The sequence below is a fragment of the Myotis daubentonii genome, chromosome 2 (assembly GCF_963259705.1).
Source record: "Myotis daubentonii chromosome 2, mMyoDau2.1, whole genome shotgun sequence".
NCBI classification, from domain to species: Eukaryota; Metazoa; Chordata; class Mammalia; order Chiroptera; family Vespertilionidae; genus Myotis; species Myotis daubentonii.
In genome coordinates, this window is record NC_081841.1 from 138530627 (window position 1) to 138548439 (window position 17813).

Sequence of the window (17813 nt, forward strand, 5' to 3'; positions counted from 1 at the left end):
TATTTGGAGGAGTATGGAGGTTGTAAGTAATGATGGATTCTGGATATCTTTTGAAGGTAAGACCAACAGGATTTCCTAATAAATCAGATGTATTGGACAAGAAAGAGTAGAATTAAAGACAACTTCAAGTTTTAGGGCCTGAGCAAATGGAAGTATAGAGTTGCCATCAACTGAGATGAGGAAGGGATCAGTTTTGGAAAGAAGATTAAGTGTTTGATTAAATTTTAGATGTTTGTTAGGGATCCACATTGATTAATCTGGAGTTCAATGGAGAGGTCAAAACAGGAACTATAAGTTTGATAGTCATTGGCATATAATGCATTGGAATGAAAAAGGTCATCAGGGGTGAATGTGGGTAGAGAAAAGAAGTTTGAGCACTAAGCCCTGCAGCAATAAAACATTAAGAAATCAAGGATATGAGGAGGAATCCACCAACGGGATTGAAAATGAGTAGCCAGTGAAGTAAGTGAATAAGTCAGGAAGTGTGGTACCCTCGATGGGAAGTGATGAGTGTCTCAAGGAAAGGGATCAATTGTTAAATACCAACAATGTGTGAAATTAAAGATTGCATACACTATCCAATCTTATTCTTCTAGCTGCCCAGTGAGGTAGCAGTTAGTATTATATACGTGTAAGGACACTAAGGCTTGGGGAATTTGAACACCTTGCTCAACTACATGGGACCTGAGATTCAAACCACATTGGATGGACCCCAGCAGAGTCAAACTTTACCCACTCTCTCACTTCAGATACTTGGGGAAAGAATAGTCTGAGAGATTTTAGAGTATTCATAATAGGAAAATAATAAAGAAATGCAGTGCTGTTGCTTATGAGTATTTCAGGCCACTATGAAAGTAAAGTGTTACCAAGAAATAGTACTTTTGGATTGTGTCTAATTAAGAGGAAAATGTTGCATAAAAAACATGTCAGTCATTAACTGAGTAAATAAGTAAACTTTAACTTTAGGCCTTGCCTTATTACTTTATGATAATTTTGAGTTAATAAATTGTTTCTGGTTTTAAAATTTTTCTTTTCATTTTTTCCTAGAAGCAGAGTTATGAATATCCAGATATTGCTTATAAAATTATGTTTCTAGCATATTGGAATAAGGATGTTACTTTTTAGATTTCCAACAGAGCATCAATGCCATTGAATTGAATTCTATAGCCAGAAGAATCTGTCTTTATGATTGGTGATTTTTAATTCTGTAAGCCAATTAAATTTGGACAGGAATCTAACTATGAATTACTTATTCAAACAGTCCTGCCAAATTTTCAGCTGTCAACTTTACATACACCAATTCTTTAAGTTTTTTAACTTCTCACCAAGTATTTTATTTTCTCAAAAGATTCAATTATTTGGTAACATTGCTGGTTAATACTCTATTCACTTACAACAACTTTCATCAAGAAAAAAAATTTGTTTTTCCCCACTGAATAAGAGAATATATTTGCCAATACATCTGATAAAGGCTTAGCATCCAAAATTTATAAGGATCTTACAAAACTCAGCACCAAAAAACCAAACAATCTAATTAAGAAATGGGCAAGCCCTAACTGGTTTGGCTCAGTGGATAGAACATCAGCCTCAGACTGAAGGGCCCCAGGTTCAATTCTGGTCAAGGGCATGTACCTTGGTTGTGGGCACATCCCCAGGGGATGTGCAGGAGGCAGCTGATTGATGTTTATCTCTCATCGATGTTTCTAACTCTATCCCTCTCCCTTCCTCTCTGTAAAAAATCAATAAAATATATATTTTTTTAAAAAGAAATGGGCAAAAGCATCAGTAGATGAGTGGATTTAAAAAGCTGTGGTAATTTACCACAGTGGAATACTATTCAGCTGTAAAAAAGAAAGATCTCTTACCCTTTGAGACAGCATGGAGGGACCTGGAGAGTATTATGCTAAGTGAAATTAGCCAGTCCAAGAAAGACAAGTATTACATGATTTCACTTATATGTGGAATCTAATGAACAAAATAAACTAATAAATGAAATAGATCCAGAGACATGGAAGCATGGAACAGACTGACAAATCTCAGAGGGAAGGGGGGAGATGAGAGCAGGAAGAGATTAACCAAAGAACTTATATCTGTATATGTATAACCCATGGACACAGATAATAGTGTAGTGAGGGCCTGGGGGCAGGAGCCAAGAGGAGAGGGTCAATGGGGGGCGGGGGGATATCTGTAGTAATTTCAACAATAAAGACAAATGTTTTAAAAAATAAATGAGCAAAGGACTCTTCTCCAAAGAGGACATACAGATGGCCAATAGATATATGAAAAATGCTAATCTTCAGAGAGATGCATGTTAAAATCACAACAACAAAATATCACCTCATACCTGTCAGAGTGACTATCATCAATAAATCAACAAACAAGTGTTGGAGTGAATGTGGAGAAAAAGGAACCCTTGTGCACTCTTGGTGGGAATGCAGATTGGTGTAGAAAGCAGTATGGCGTTACTTCAAAAAAAATTGCAAATGGAATTGCCTTGTGGCCCAGCAATTCCACTTCTGGAAATATATCTGAAGAAACCCAAAACACTAATTCTAAAGAATATATGCATCTCTGTGTTCATTGCAGCATCATTTACAATAGCCAAGACTTGATAATAGCCCAGGTGCCCATCAGTAGATGAGTGGATAAAACAGCTGTGGTACATTTACACAATAGAATGAATATTTCCAGGCTGTATCTCTACAAAGTGGAAACAGACTCATGGATACAGAGAACAGACTGACAGCTGTCATAGGGGAGGGAGTTGGGGCTGGGTGAGATGGGTAAAGGGATTAAGCAAAGAAAAAAAAAAAGATTCATGAACAAGGACAACAGTATGGTGATTGCCAGAAGGAAGCGGGTGGAGGGTGAGAGAAAGTAAAAGAGCATAAAAGGGGGATAAATGGCGATGGAAGGAGACTTGTCTTGGGTGCTAAACACACAATACAATATACAGATGACTTACTGTGGAATTGTATACTTGATACCTGTATACTTTTATTAACCGATGTCACCCCAATAAATTTAACTTAAAAAGAAAAATATGCTTAACTTCCATAGCCAGGACATGGCCTTTTGCCATTCTAGCATGTTATCTGACTTACCCTTTTGACTATGGTGTTAACCGTTATCCAGAAAGCTACCACAGTACCCTGAGCAGTCATTGCTCAGCTTATCTGAAAACTTCCAATCTACCTATCATCTGAACTGCCTCCTTTTTCCAGAGAGAATATCTTAGCTGTCTATTTTATATTATGGCCCTGTTAGGATGTAAGACCTCTTTAATTCCAAATAAACAGCATGCAGCTGTAAAGTTAACAAATGGTAAATAGTTCTGATGGAATAAAAAAAAATGAGTGCACTGCCTTTAATTCCTTCTTCATCCTGCTATAAATGAAAACAGAGCTAAAATAGTGTAGAGAAGTGCTTCCATTAATTCATCTATCCTTTGTCTTTTAAAAATAAATCTTTGCTCTGCGTGCATTTCCCTGGTTAGCTTAAGAAGTTGTTCAAAAGGCCTTGCTAAAATAAAATCTTAAGTAAGGAAAGGGAAACTTCTCCATGCCTAAAAATAAAGTGCCCCACCCCCTCCCCATGAGATTACTTATTACATCTGTACAAAGTTTAGAATTTCAGACTTTGGGACATTGAGGTCATCCAGAGGTTACTTTTCTCCCAGTCAAATACAAACATAATAAAATTGTTCATTTGCTTCTCCTCCCTGCCCCCTTAAAGGAGCGCCAAAGCCACAGTTACATGTACTTGTGTGTGACGCAAAATTCTATTTTTAAACTCAGACAGAATATATCATTAGTCATTTATAGAAGGAAACCATTAACTTCTAAAAGGATGGAACAACAGAACTTCTTCACGTTGCCAATTGCTTCTAAAAACTAATTCTAAATACAGCAGCGGCTGGAAATACATGTTTTCTGTCACTTAGAAAGATACAGTTTTTCAGTTCACTTGGACCAGGTTATGAGTATATAACTATTAGACCCTAAAAAGGAAGAAAAATGCAAAACTGTAGTAACTTATTTTTCTGCTTAATCATATCTATTTAATCATCTGCTTATTCTTCTGTGTAATCATATTTTGGAATCAGACATTATTTTTAGGACTTTTTTTTTTTTTTGGCTTAGAAAAGTTAATGTTACCCCCAGATTGCTTCAGCACTAAGAATTCATGTTAATGTTGTATATATTTTTCATACACAAAAGAGTTTCTCCTTTGTTTTTTTAAGTTTCTCCTTTAAAAAACAGTTCAAAAAAAATTTTAATCTAGAATAGAAACTGTAAACTTTCAACTTATTAACATGTTTTCTTAAGAAAAACTCAGGCATCACTGTCATTTTCAAACTTTCTAATGCCAGAAATAATACTTATTATATGAAATGTTATATTTAAAAAGAATATTTTTTAACATACATTCTTAATGGAGAATTACTTTTTATATAGAATAATGGAGTCTAAGGGTGATGTTTGTGGAAAACTTAAGCTTTGTCAAAATTCTTAGTTGAATTTTTACTACTGCCAAGATTGAGTATAGACAGAGAAAGAAACTATGTGATATGCATACTAATTTAATTCTTGAACACTTCAATAAAACTAGCTAGTAAAATAAATTTGAAATCACACTATGTGGTTCCAGATTTGCAGATGAGTCATTAATCCTATAACATTTTAAAAATTTCTCTCCTACTGAATTATATAATAGATGACAAGAGCCATAGTTAATTTACCATTGTAATCTCCTTTGTGTTTTAAATATCAACGGTTCAATAGATATTATGGGAGAAATAAACATTTCATATTCTGTTTCCTAATTTTGCAGAGTATATTAATTATTTGGGTGCTTTGTGACTTAATTTTCCCCAAAGGAACTTCCTAAAATGAAAATTCATAAGAATTAGGATAATGGAGGAGTCCCAACTTAAAAAAAAAAAAAAAAAAAAAAAAGGAAGAAAGAAAAGATAATTGTATAGTGTAACAACAAGGCCTGACAATTTGCTGATGCCTTTTTGCAAACCTGTTAAAGGTCTTCAAATTTTAACTAGAAAAGCTAATTTTTCATCCCTTTAAAATATTTAATATTTCCTGGCTTTCTCAATTTTAAGTTCTTATTTCATGTGTACTTTTAAAAAATATATTTTTTATTGATTTTTCAGAAAGAGGAAGGGAGACGGAGAGAGAGAGAGATGGAATCATTGATCAGCTGCCTCCTGCACACCCCCTACTGGGGATCAAGCCCTCAACCTGGGCATGTATCATGACCAGGAATCAAACTGTGACCTCCTGGTTCATAGTTCAATGCTCAACCACTGAGCCACACTGGCTGGACTCAGTTCATTTCTTTTAAATGCTTAAAGTTTAGTTAAAATTTTCTTTTCTTGAAAAACCTCTTCTAAATACTGAGAGATTATTACTTCATTTGCATAACTGATTAATAATGCTGGAGTAATCTCTTGTACATTATTACAATACCAACTATGAAAATTTTGTAAGCTTAGTGAATTTCAAGATGAGGAAACACTCATTTCTAGCTAGGTTCTTGTAGTTCTTGATATTTTCTTGCTAACCCATCTTTATATATCATGTACATATTTTCTGAATTGAACTAGATTTGAAAAGAATTAATTTAATTATTATTTTTAATTATTTAATTTTAATATGATTGTGTACAGTGTAAAAGAGTTTCAACAGAACATTCTTTAAGTGTCATTTTGATAAAAGTACATGGACTTGGTTCCTCTTCCCCAAAGCGGCCATAGGTGACCTCTGAAAATGGTTCGCTACTCAACTAGACCCAGAAAACTCCACGAAGTCATGCAAATCAAGAGGCTCAAATCTTCGTGTTCACTTAAGAACACTCGTGAAACTGCCTAGGCCATCAAGGGTATGCATATTCGAAAAGTCACCAAGTATCTGAAGAATGTCCCTATACGGAAGCGAGATGTGCCATTCCGTCGTTACAGTGGTAGAGTGGGTAAATGTGCCCAGGCGAAACAGTGAGGCTGGACACAGGGTCATTGGCCCAAAAAGAGTGCTGAATTTTTGCTGCATGTGTTCAAAAATGCAGAGAGCACTGCTGAACTTAAGCTTTATATGTAGGTTCTCTGGTCACTGAGCACATCCAGGTAAACAAAGCTCCCAAGATGCAGCATAGAATCTACAGAGCCCAAGAGTGGATTACCCCATACATGAGTTCTCCCTGCTACAGTGAAAGGACTCTTACTGAAAAGAGCAGATTGTTTCTAAACCAGAAGAGGAGGTTGCACAGAAGAAAAAGAAACTGAAGAAACGAAAACTTATGGCCGGGAGTAAATTCAGCATAAAATAAATCTAATAAAAGTTAAAAAAAAAAAAAAAAGTAAATGGACTTTTAAAAAGTATTATTCTCTTAATTTTATCATTACTATGTAATAAAACTAGCCTATATTAAGAAGGGGATGGTTTTTAAGATAAAATCTTCAAAAAGAATACCTTCTACATCATATAATTAGAATCTTCTTCATAAAACCATCAAATAGTTTAAATTCTCTATTAAGGAAATCACTGGGTATCTTCATCTTTAGTGTTTCAATATTTCCATCTTCCATTTGGATTATCATTATAACCCTTACTCCCAGGTTGCCAAGAACCTTCTACTTCTGCAAAAGGGAACAAATCTTGAGCTTTTCACTGTTCTCTTTACTTCCAGAGTAATACCATCTTATTGTTGGATACCATTGGCCGAGCCGTTCGTCGTCTCATCCTCCCTTCAGAAGAAGTTACATCTAAGAAACCTTCCTGGTGGAACAAGGAAGAAGCTGTAAGGAATACCCAACTTGTCCAGCAAATTGTCAAGGATTTTCTATAGCTTTTTAACCATAAACATGAATGCCTGCCCATCCCTTTCATTGCCTTTTGTTCATTATAATGCACAAGAGAATTCTCTTACTATGCACTTGTAGATTTTAACACAATACAAACAGACATAGATACACATGCCATTACATAACATTGGCTTCTTTTTATATCCATTGTATGCACATGAAAGCTTATCAGGACTGAAGTAATAATAATAGAACATTATGAGCTATTTGAGTATGATATTTATAACAAATTCCAATCATGAACCACTTTAACTTGTTTTCCAGATATGCATTTATGTTTTGGATTTATATGATAAACCCATGAGTACAACACCTGTGAGAAATTGATATAGGGTTGAGCCTCGGACTGACCTGCTGGCAAAGTCACAAACAAGTCCCAGCTTAGAGGGCTCAGTCCTCTTAGCATAATTAAGCTTGACCTTATAACACTCCCCAGATCTTACCTGGGAAGCTAATAGGCTGAGGGAAGTGCAGGGAGTGTAAACATGATCAAAACAGTTGAAACTCACAAGAACTGTAACTATGGTAACCACTGCATTGTTTACCTCAGACTATAAAAGGTCAGTGCGGACTGAGCACGGGTGGAAGTCCTTCCTCTTGAGTTGGACTTACCCGCCTGGTCCCCCAATATTTCCAAATTATCTCTTGTCTTTTCTATTTCATTTGTGTGCGGCTCCTCTTCCAGATATTGAACCCTGAACCATGCGGGACGTGGAAGGAAACATTTACGACAAACACCTAATTACGCCTACTAGATAAATAAAATTAAACTAGTAAACAAACATTTTAGGCCAACCCAAAGAATTTATTATGCCATTTAGGAAAACATCATGGATATATAATAAGGCTTATCCTCTGTTCTGCAGGATAGTATACTTACATCTTAAAAGTCCATGAAAAGAGGTGTTTTTTTTTTAAACGTCATGAAGGTCTCCAAATCTAAGAAGAAAAGCATTTTCTATTTATTTATGTTAAATTCCACTGTTAACCCTTTGAGTGCCAACCAATGTCCTAGGAACTACACTAAAATTGCCAAGGCATTTTTGCTGATTTTCCAGCAGTTTAGGAAAAAAATTATGAATCGCAAGTAAATGAAGTTACATATTCAAAAACTTAAGGAAACCTTTACTACATTGACATATTTAACAATATCATCATCACTAATAAAAGCAGACTTAGAACTGGACGCCATTTTGAAGCTTTGATAGCGCTCCCAGCACTTTTGGCAAAAGATGGGAGGAGCGTGATCCTGCTCCCCGGCACTCTAGGGGTTAATCATCCAATAGCACGTGTATTTCTAACCAGTATTGGGTGTTATCTTTTAACAGTTCCAAAGATGTTTTAGTGCATAGTTCCCAGTAAATTTTGACATATATTTTAGCCCATGTTACCATAAGTCTTGGCCTAGATAATGAGGTAGCTTTTCTGAAAATTACTTTTTACATGTTGAAGAATTTTATTTAAGGCAAAGTAGCTGAAGAGACATGACTGCATCTGACATATTTAATGTGAATATTTTGTTTTGTTTTGTCTTTAGGAAACGTATAAAATGTGTAAAGAATTTTCGCACAAAAACTGGCTAGTATTCTACAAAGAAAAAGGGTGAGCTCTTGGTTGTAGATTTAAACTGTGGTCCTTATTTTGCCCATTATACTTCCTCTTTTAAATATATTTGTTTATTATAAAACTAATGTATCCAAATTATAAATGTTTTATTATAAAAGAAACTCATCCCACATTGTAGAACATTGAACAATAGACATGAGAAGAGACAGTGCTCATAGCTCCTTTATTCAACTACTACTAGTATGGCAGCTGGCACTTTCCATTATTTCTTCTGATGCATACCCTTGCATAGTTCATAATTTTGTGTAACTGTTTGCTCAGTTAACTCTTTTCTATGTTATTACTTGGTCTTAAAAATAATCTTTTTAAGGTTGAAATGATTTTGCCATGATTATGCAACCGTTATCCTGAGCATCTCCTTTCAGATACAGTTTTCTTCTCCTTTTTCAGGAGCAACTTGACTGTGCTGGATGTGCTAGAAGGGCGAACTCATACCATCTCACTTCCCATCGACCTCAAGACAGTTTTTCTTGTAGCAGAGGACAAATGGCTTCTGGTGGAGAGCAAAACCAATCAGTGGGTGGACCTACATAGTATCTCATGCCACCGCTCCTCCTTACCCATTATCCAACATCCTTACTGTTCTGTCTTTCTGTGTCTTTTAACAGTTTCTGAATTTGGCAGCATCTCTGTGGGTGAAAGTTAAAAGAAGTGAGGAGAGAAAATTACAGTAAATTAAAGGTCACTTTACAGAGTAATTACAAAAGTGTTTTAGAAGATCACATTGAAATTAACAGTAAAAACATAATAACTTTTATGTATGATCCATATTTCTTTGGGCTTCTTCCTGTTAGCACATTGAGAACTCACTGTGTTCTTGCCAAACTAGAGATTCTTCAAAATAGATCTTCAGTTTATCCTGTATTCAAAGGGCCACAGTCTCATCATAGAGCTGTTGCTTTTTTGTGCCTTCACAGAATCACCTCTTAGAAGCTTCTTCTTCATTTGGTCATGTTTGTGTTTGTGTTCCTTCCCCCATTGCACTGCGCACTTCCTGATGGAAGGGACATTGTGTGCGCTTGGCATAAAGAGGGTGGGTGCATGGTAAATATTGAGTGCCCTCCTTCATGCATTTACCCACTAGCTAAAGGCAGCCTTTCTCTGCAGCCCTGCTGGCAAGCTTAGGTAGTCTGCTCAAAAGATTTCTGGCTATTTCTACAGCACCATCTCAGAAATCTTAAAGATAAGGAGATCAAGGAGATTACAGTAGTGAAGGCTTCTGTCTCTTAGCTGGTCACAAATCAGAGGTCAGGCTCCCACTTCCTGGCTGATCAAACAGTTGTATCAACAGTAGGCTCCATGATAATAAGAGTGCGTATCGTTGCAGTTGTTTTTTCTTTTCTTTTTTTTCTTTTATAGCCCTTCCTCTTACACGAAGTGCTAGATTTTTAGTTCACATCTGTTACTGCATTGTGATTATCACTGCTCCTTCTACATGGTGTTGACAATCACAATGAAACTCTGGGAATTGCAAATTATGCTAAAAATATAAAAAAGAGGCTTTGGGAAGAAAAACTTGATTTTTCTAGTCTGGCTGCACGATTACTAGAAAAATAAAAACTTTTCACTTAGAGGTTTTGTTTGTTTACAGGAAATACCTTTTAACTAAACCTGCACACATCGAATCTGAGGATAGTGGGGTTTGCCAATTGTATGTATTGAAGGAGGAGCCGCCCAGCACAGGGTTTGGAGTTACACCAGGTAAGCACTGTGCTCTTTGTGTTTATGTCTGTATGGGTGTGTGCTCATATACACACTGTCCTTTAGAACCATTTAACAGCAACAATATCAGCATACGTTAAATTTATACCAAGAGCAAACTTAGTCACTACACTGGTAATAGTTAATAAGAATCCACCATCTTTTAAGTTCTGTCTTTGAATTTTTTTAAGTGACAAATCAGAATTTTTATATACATTTAGGTTCCAAGTCTATTTTAGGATAGCATTTTTCCTTTTCACTTAGACCAGTGGTTCTCAACCTTCCTAATGCCGCGACCCTTTAATACAGTTCCCCATGTTGTGGTGACCCCCAACCAAAAATTATTTTCATTGCTACTTCATAACTGTAATTTTGCTACTTTTATGAATCGTAATGTAAATATCTGATATGCAGGATGTATTTTCATTGTTATAAATTGAACATAATTAAAGCATAGTGATTAATCACAAAAACAATATGTAATTATATATGTGTTTTCCGATGGTCTTAGGCGACCCCTGTGAAAGGGTCGTTTGACCCCCAAAGGGGTCGCGACCCACAGGTTGAGAACCACTGACTTAGTTCATCAGGCTTTCTACTTAATTCATCACAGTTTTGGGGAAGTAAATAGTATTTATGAAAAAACTCTAAAACATACCATTACCAACATGGATTGGGTCAATTTCATGTCTTTTCTGCAGGGCTCTACTAATGATAATATTCATTGCTAATAAAAATTTGAATGCCATAAGTACTTGAAATTACTTTGAGAAGATGCCTTGACAGTAAAAAAACTGAGTTTTCTCAGATGAAGAGCCATGAATGTAACTCAAAGTGTTTCCTCCTTTTTAACTTGTGCTTTTCTGTTTAGGTTGGTGAGAATGAAATCTTGTAAAAATTAATTTCATGGAGCATTTTATGGGCATGTGGTATCTAATGTTTCTCTGACACTATTCAGAAACAGATTTCAGCATACCTCATAGAATTTCAAGTGAGCAGCTATCATCTGAGAATCTGAGTTCAGCTGTGGGACAAAAGATAGCCTCTCCTAACCGAATTCTCTCAGATGAGAACAGTTATGCTACAGCCATTGTTGGTTTCCCAGATCTCATGGTAAGATCAGTTTTTTAACTTATTGAATAAATATTTCTTCTTAATTTGGCCTATTTGAGGAGGTAATTAAAAATGAAATGATTTTCTGATAAACATTTCAGATCAACATTCTGTTTCCCAAATAAATCATTGAAAAATGTTTTACATAAATGGTTTCATTGCCTTTTTTAAAAATATATTTTTATTGATTTCAGAGAGGAAGGTAGAGAGAGATAGAAACATCAATGAGAGAGACTCATTGATGGGCTGCCTCCTGCATGCCCCCTACATTTAATTTTCATAATTTCCTTTATAGCTTTGAGGTGGGATGATAGAATTATTTAAAGATAAAAATGTCAGTTCTGCTTGATAGTATACCAATCTCACATACCTCAAAATTTTAATGTAATTAATGAATGAAGAGTACTTCAGGGTAAAAGACTTCTGAAATTCAAAACCCTGTAGATAATATGTGGCTTAGAACTTTGCCATATGTCTTCCTAATTATCAAGTAAAAAGCATTTGCTATAATATTATGTAACTGAAAATAAACCATGTTGAAATACAGTATCTAGAGCAGCTTTGATTGACTGAAAGAGATGTTTAATATGCTTTCTACAATGCTTGCGTTATCAGTATAGAAAATACTGAAGCTATTTTTCTGAAGGTATAACTATTTACAAATTCATATTCTGATTAAAGAAATTAGTATAGAAATATAATCCTATATAATAAAAGGCTATATGCAAATTGACTGAACGGTGGAACAACTGGTCACTATGACATGCACTGACACTCAACACAGGAGCTGCCCCCTGGTGATCAGTGCACTCCCACAGGGGGAACGCCACTCAGCCACTCACGGCTGGTGAGTGCAGCAGCACTAAGGATGTCTGACTGCTGGCTTAAGCCCACTTCCTATCAGTCAGACGTCCCTGGATGGCTCCCAGACTACAAGAGGGTACAGGCCAATTTCATGCACTGGGCCTCTAGGGTTACTATAAAAAGGTTAGAAAGTACAAGTTGAATATAAGGCACTGTTTTTATTAGCCCTGTAGAAATTCCTTATAGCCTGTAGAACGAGTGACCTTGTTAAATTAAAAGCTCTATCCTTGTCCTGGCAGGTGTGTTCAGTTTTTAGAGTATTGGCCCTTGGACCAAAGGGTCACAGGTTCCATTCCCAATCAAGGGAAGGTCACCTGGGTTGCAGGTTCCATCCTGGTTGGGGTACATGAGGGAGGCAACCAGCTGATGTGACTCTCTCACATTGAAGTCTCTCTCATTCTCTCTTTCTCTCTCTCTCTCACTCTCACCCTCCTCCCTCCCTTCCTCCTTTCCCTCTCTCGAAAAATCAATGGAAAAAACATCCTTGGGTAAGGATTAACAAAATAAATATATATAAAAGCTGTATTCTCCACATTTAATATAGTACCCATCACATAGATGTTCAATGAATTTTTGTTTAATGAAGGATTCATCGATTATGCAGCCTTTTAGCATTTTATACCAGTCATATGTTTTAGGCCTTAATGCAATAGTCAGGCACTTCTACAAGATTTTATAGATGAAGAAACAGAAACAGAGAGGATGTATCCCCTAGGCCCATGGTCGGCAAACTGCAGCTCTCGAGCCACATGCGGCTCTTTGGCCCCTTGAGTGTGGCTCTTCCTAAGCCTTAGGAGTACCCTAATTAAGTTAATAACAATGTACCTACCTATATAGTTTAAGTTTAAAAAATTTGGCTCTCAAAAGGAATTTCAATCGTTGTACTGTTGATATTTGGCTCTGTTGATTAATGAATTTGCCGACCACTGCCCTAGGCTACAGCGATTATGAGTAAATCAGCTGGGATTTGAGCTCAGGTGTGATTGACCGGAAACCATAGACTTTCTACTATAAGACAGTCCCTTTCCGCTTCTATGTGAATTTCTTTTGATTCTTCATAAAACTGTCAACAAAGGGGTATATTGCCTTTTATTAACTTTTTATAGCATTATCAGAGGCACCTAAATTATTATAAACTTATTAAAACTTTCTAAACTAATACCAAATATCTGCAAAAACCTATAGCAAATGTCATCCTCAATAGTGAAACATTAAAAGCAATTCTTTCAATATCAATAAGACAAGTATACCCACTGTCACCACTTTTATTAAACATTTCCTATGTGATCTATTAAAAAATTGATAAATTAAATTTCATCAATGCTAAAAACTTAAGCTCTGTAAAAGACACTGTTAAGAGAGGAAAAGACAATCTACAGGCTGGGAGAAAATATTGGCAAATCACATTTCCAACAAAGGACTTGTATTAGGAATATATAAAGATTTATCAAAACTCAAGAGTAAGAAAACCAATAATCCAAAATAAAAAAAAAATATGGGTAAACAGTGTCCCAGTGTGAGGTGTCAGAGGTCAGAGCCTGAGCAAGTGAAAAGGACATCTGTGATGGGGGAGGGGGAACCACTAGTGATGGCAGTCAGTCCAGGCAGGATGAAGATGCTGTGTCCCCTTGAAGGGGCAACTTGATTTGAGAGCCAAATAAGGTGAGGAGGGCATCCAGGCATGAGCATAGCCCAGGGTGTTCACTTTGTAAGGTAAAATAGGCATTGAGTCTTTGTGTTGTATACCTGAAACTAATCCAATGTTGTATGTCAACTATAATTTTAAAAAATACTGGTAATATTCTATTCCTTATGCCAGATAGTTGATATGTTAGTTTATTTTTAAACTAACTATATTGTTATATTTCATCATTTTAGTTATAATTCATTTCAAGATAAAACGTAGGTTGTATAATCACACTTGTCTGAAAATTATGATTATTTGTGAAGCAGCTATCTCCTGTACCAAATTCAAAAAGTTTAAGGAATAATTTTATTTTCTTATACTTGTGAAATGTAAGTTTACTACTGGTATCTGCATAGAGGGCTGTATTACCCAAGCTGTGATGAATGTGGTTCATAGCACTTCAGTACTTGCATCTCTTTTTGTGTGTTTTTCAGTCTCCCAGTGAAGTTTATTCTTGGAAAAGGCCATCATCTTTGCATAAATCAAGGGTCACTGATACAGCGTTCTATGGGGGGAAGAAGAAAAGTGGAACTCCAAAACAGAGCAATTGTGTGACTCTTGTGGACACTAATCAGATAGTCCGGATTTTGCCCCCAGGAGAAGTCCCTCTAAAAGATATCTACCCAAAAGGTAAGAAACTTACCAATTCCTAATTTAGCAAGGTAGTTAAAGGCAGTTTCCTTTTGGTAGGGATATTTAATTTATCATTGACATTGTATATTTATAAGTATAAGAGCGATCTAGAGTTTTAAAGACCTGTATGTACTCAGAAAGTTTTCACTCAACTTCCCACACTGTGTAGTTTTAGTCTTTGCTGTTAGAACTCATCTTCATTGGCATTAGAATCTATAAAATAACTTTACTTAAAATATGTTGTCAAGGAGACCTTTAAAAATCACTAAAATATTAGACATAGATCTGACTTTTTTCTTAAACCAGAGATTTCAAATGGTGGGCCAAAGCACACGGGTGTGCTGCAAGAATTTTTAAAACATGAGATATTTGACTATTTAGTCAGGTGAACTGACATCTTTTCCCCTAGGTTGTCATATAAAAAATTATAGCAGCCAACACAACAATAGCTGTCTGGTATAAATGAATCAAAGTTATACCTATTTTTTGTCAGATCAGCAAAAAATATATTTCTTGGTGTGCCACAAATTTTAGTAATTAGTTTATGTGTGCCATGAGATGAAAAAGGTTTGAAAATTGGTGGCTTAAACTCTTGTGATGAAAGGCGAGGGACTTATGTAGATGGATTCACTTACTAGTGCTCTCAAAAATCAACTTATATTTATAACTACACTAGAGGCCCAATGCACAAAAATTCATGCACTCGGGTGGTGGGGGAGAGTCCCTCAGCCCAGCCTGCACCCTCTCAGAGTCCAGGAGCCCTCAGGGCATGTCTGACTGACGGCTTAGACATGCTGCCTGCAGTCTGACCTCCCTCTGCGGGAGGCGACCGGGCAGGCTGATCAGGGGATGGCGCCGGCCAGCAAGCGGCCCGCCCCACACCCCTGATCTCCCCTCCATGTCGCTAGTTGCCGCCACCTCACCCTATTGCCTTCCCCTCCCTCTGCCCGCTGGCACATGCTTTGGCTGGCCTGGTGCCACTTGCTTGCTAGCCCCACCCCCGGCCAACCAGTTGTTCTGCCGTCCGGTCGATTTGCATATTATACTTTTATTATATAGGATGTTTTGTTTGGGGCTGCAAATTATGCTCAGAGGCTGAATTTGTCTTTGCAAGCTTAACACAGTTGGGAACTACCCAGTAGCATACAGAATGTCTTTTAATAAGCCAATAAAGAAATAACATACTCCAAAACAATGATCAGTTAATCACACTATTGTTCCAGGCAAGTGGAGATGAAAGAAATAAGTCCAAATTTAGTCAAGGTGTACCTTTTCTACGAGAGACTGCTTAGCCAACCTGGAGCACACTTCCAGCACCAGCACAAAACCAAAGTCCCTATTGCTGTAGTGCGTGGCCAGGAAGCAGTAGCACGGCATTGGTCACAAGATGGGCTCCTTCTGAGGCCACTGCTAGTATGAGTTGCCTTTATGAGGACAGGAGCTGATGCCCCAAAGGTCTCCAGAGATCTATTTAGGTCAGCAAAGGGTTGCCTTGCCCAGACCAGAGAGTCTCGAATAGGTCCTCACAAACTCTTGGTATTTAGAATGAAATGCCCTCTTGCTGTAGCTGCTTCTCCACGTTTTATTTGATAAGTCCCCCTAGGAGAACGACTCAGCATCTGAGCTACTGAGTGCTTATCAATAACAACAGGTGAGATAATGACATTCTGGCACAACTTTCTTCATTCTTACATCTAAACAACTGTATTTCTAAAGACAATATGTGGTTTTTTTTGTCTTTGCCAAAAACAAGTGGATTTAAAACAACTTTGATTTGAAATCATATCAAACCAATACACAACACTGCATAGCATATGTCAGGTCCTCCGCTGATCACTTTTCTTTGTATAAATTCACTTAATCTTCAAATCCCCACTTTATTGTTAATGTAATTTCTAATTTATATGCAGGGAAACAGAGAGGTAAAATAATTTGCTGAGGATCTCCCCACCAGAGGCCGGCAGAGCCAAAGTCTGCACCAAGGTCTTCCAATCCCTAGTCCTGAGCTATTCTTACTGAAGCACACTGGCTTTAATTATCCTATATAATAAAAGGGTAATATGCAAATTGACCCTAACAGCAGAACGACTGGGAATGACTGGTCACTATGACACACACTGACCACCAGTGGGCAGACGCCTAATGCAGGAGCTGCCCCCTGGTGGTCAGTGTGCTCCCACAGGGGGAGCTCTGCTCAGCCACAAGCCAGGCTGATGACTTCCAGACAGCAGGTCGACATCCCCCAAGGGGTCCCAGACTGCAAGAGGGCACAGGCCGGACTGAGGGACCCCCCCAAATGCACAAATTTTTGTGCACCGGGCCTCTAGTAATAGATAATTATGAAATTTTGTTATCATTGATCCACTGATTATTATTTGCATCACAAAGGCAGTAATAGGCTGTCCTGTATTTATATTTATTATATTAACGTGGACTTTGTAAATATAATTCTAAATGCATTACAGAAATCTATTACTGGGTTTGAAAAGTCCTGGTTATATGTTAAAATATTTAGAATTATTAGTTCCTTCCACATAAGTCATCATTTCCTTAAAATGTGTTTTATGGTAGAAGAGGCAAGTGAATAAACTGCCAATTGTAGCACATTGCTATGATAGGAACCTTCACAAGTGGGGGGAAGCTTACAACCCAGACTGGTGATTATGATCTGACTCTTTATTGCTTAAAGTATTACAAAGGGTATTACATATGTATCCATTTTATCCCCCCGCCCTAGACAGTCCCCTAGCCTCCCCTATCACCCAGTGTCTTATGTCCATTGGTTATGCTTATATGCATGCATACAAGTCCTTTAGTTGATCTCTTACCCCCCTACCTCCTGCCCCCCAACCCTCCCCGGCCTTCCCGCTGCAGTTTGACAACTGTTTGAGGCAGCTCTGCCTCTGTATCTATTATTGTTCAAAAGTTTAGAATGGTCTCTATTGTCCATGAATGAGTGAGATATGATCTGACTCTTGAAGGATGAGTGGGAATAAATCAAATGAAAGAATTGTTCCAGAAAGAAGGAACCTCATGTGAAAGGTACAGGGGCATGACAGAGCATTCCAGGAACTACAAGAAATTCTACACTAGTGTTTAGAGCACCTTCATCCACCCAAAAACCTGAGGTCAGCCCTGATACTTCTCCCTCGTTTTCCACTGCTAATCCATCATCAATTACATGTCCTTCTGATAAATCTTACAAACTTATCTGATATCCACCCTCTTGTGTACAACTCTGTTGCCAACATTTAAATCATCACCAACACTGCACTGGAATATTGCAGTAGCCTCCTGACAAAGTTCCCTCTTCCA

At 37.1% G+C, this 17813-nt stretch overlaps 1 protein-coding gene and 1 pseudogene across 1 annotated transcript in view; both read left to right on the forward strand.

Moving 5' to 3' along the window:
• The window catches only part of VWA8 (von Willebrand factor A domain containing 8), a 411100-nt gene that overhangs the window by 253389 nt on the left and 139898 nt on the right, over window positions 1-17813 (forward strand). The window contains exons 30-35 of the mRNA XM_059684720.1: window positions 6700-6810; window positions 8412-8476; window positions 8891-9016; window positions 10092-10201; window positions 11160-11314; window positions 14300-14495. Coding sequence (XP_059540703.1) covers window positions 6700-6810; window positions 8412-8476; window positions 8891-9016; window positions 10092-10201; window positions 11160-11314; window positions 14300-14495 — 763 coding nt within the window. The remainder of the gene's footprint in view (window positions 1-6699; window positions 6811-8411; window positions 8477-8890; window positions 9017-10091; window positions 10202-11159; window positions 11315-14299; window positions 14496-17813) is intronic.
• Window positions 5883-6339, forward strand: LOC132225905 (large ribosomal subunit protein uL22-like; annotated as a pseudogene).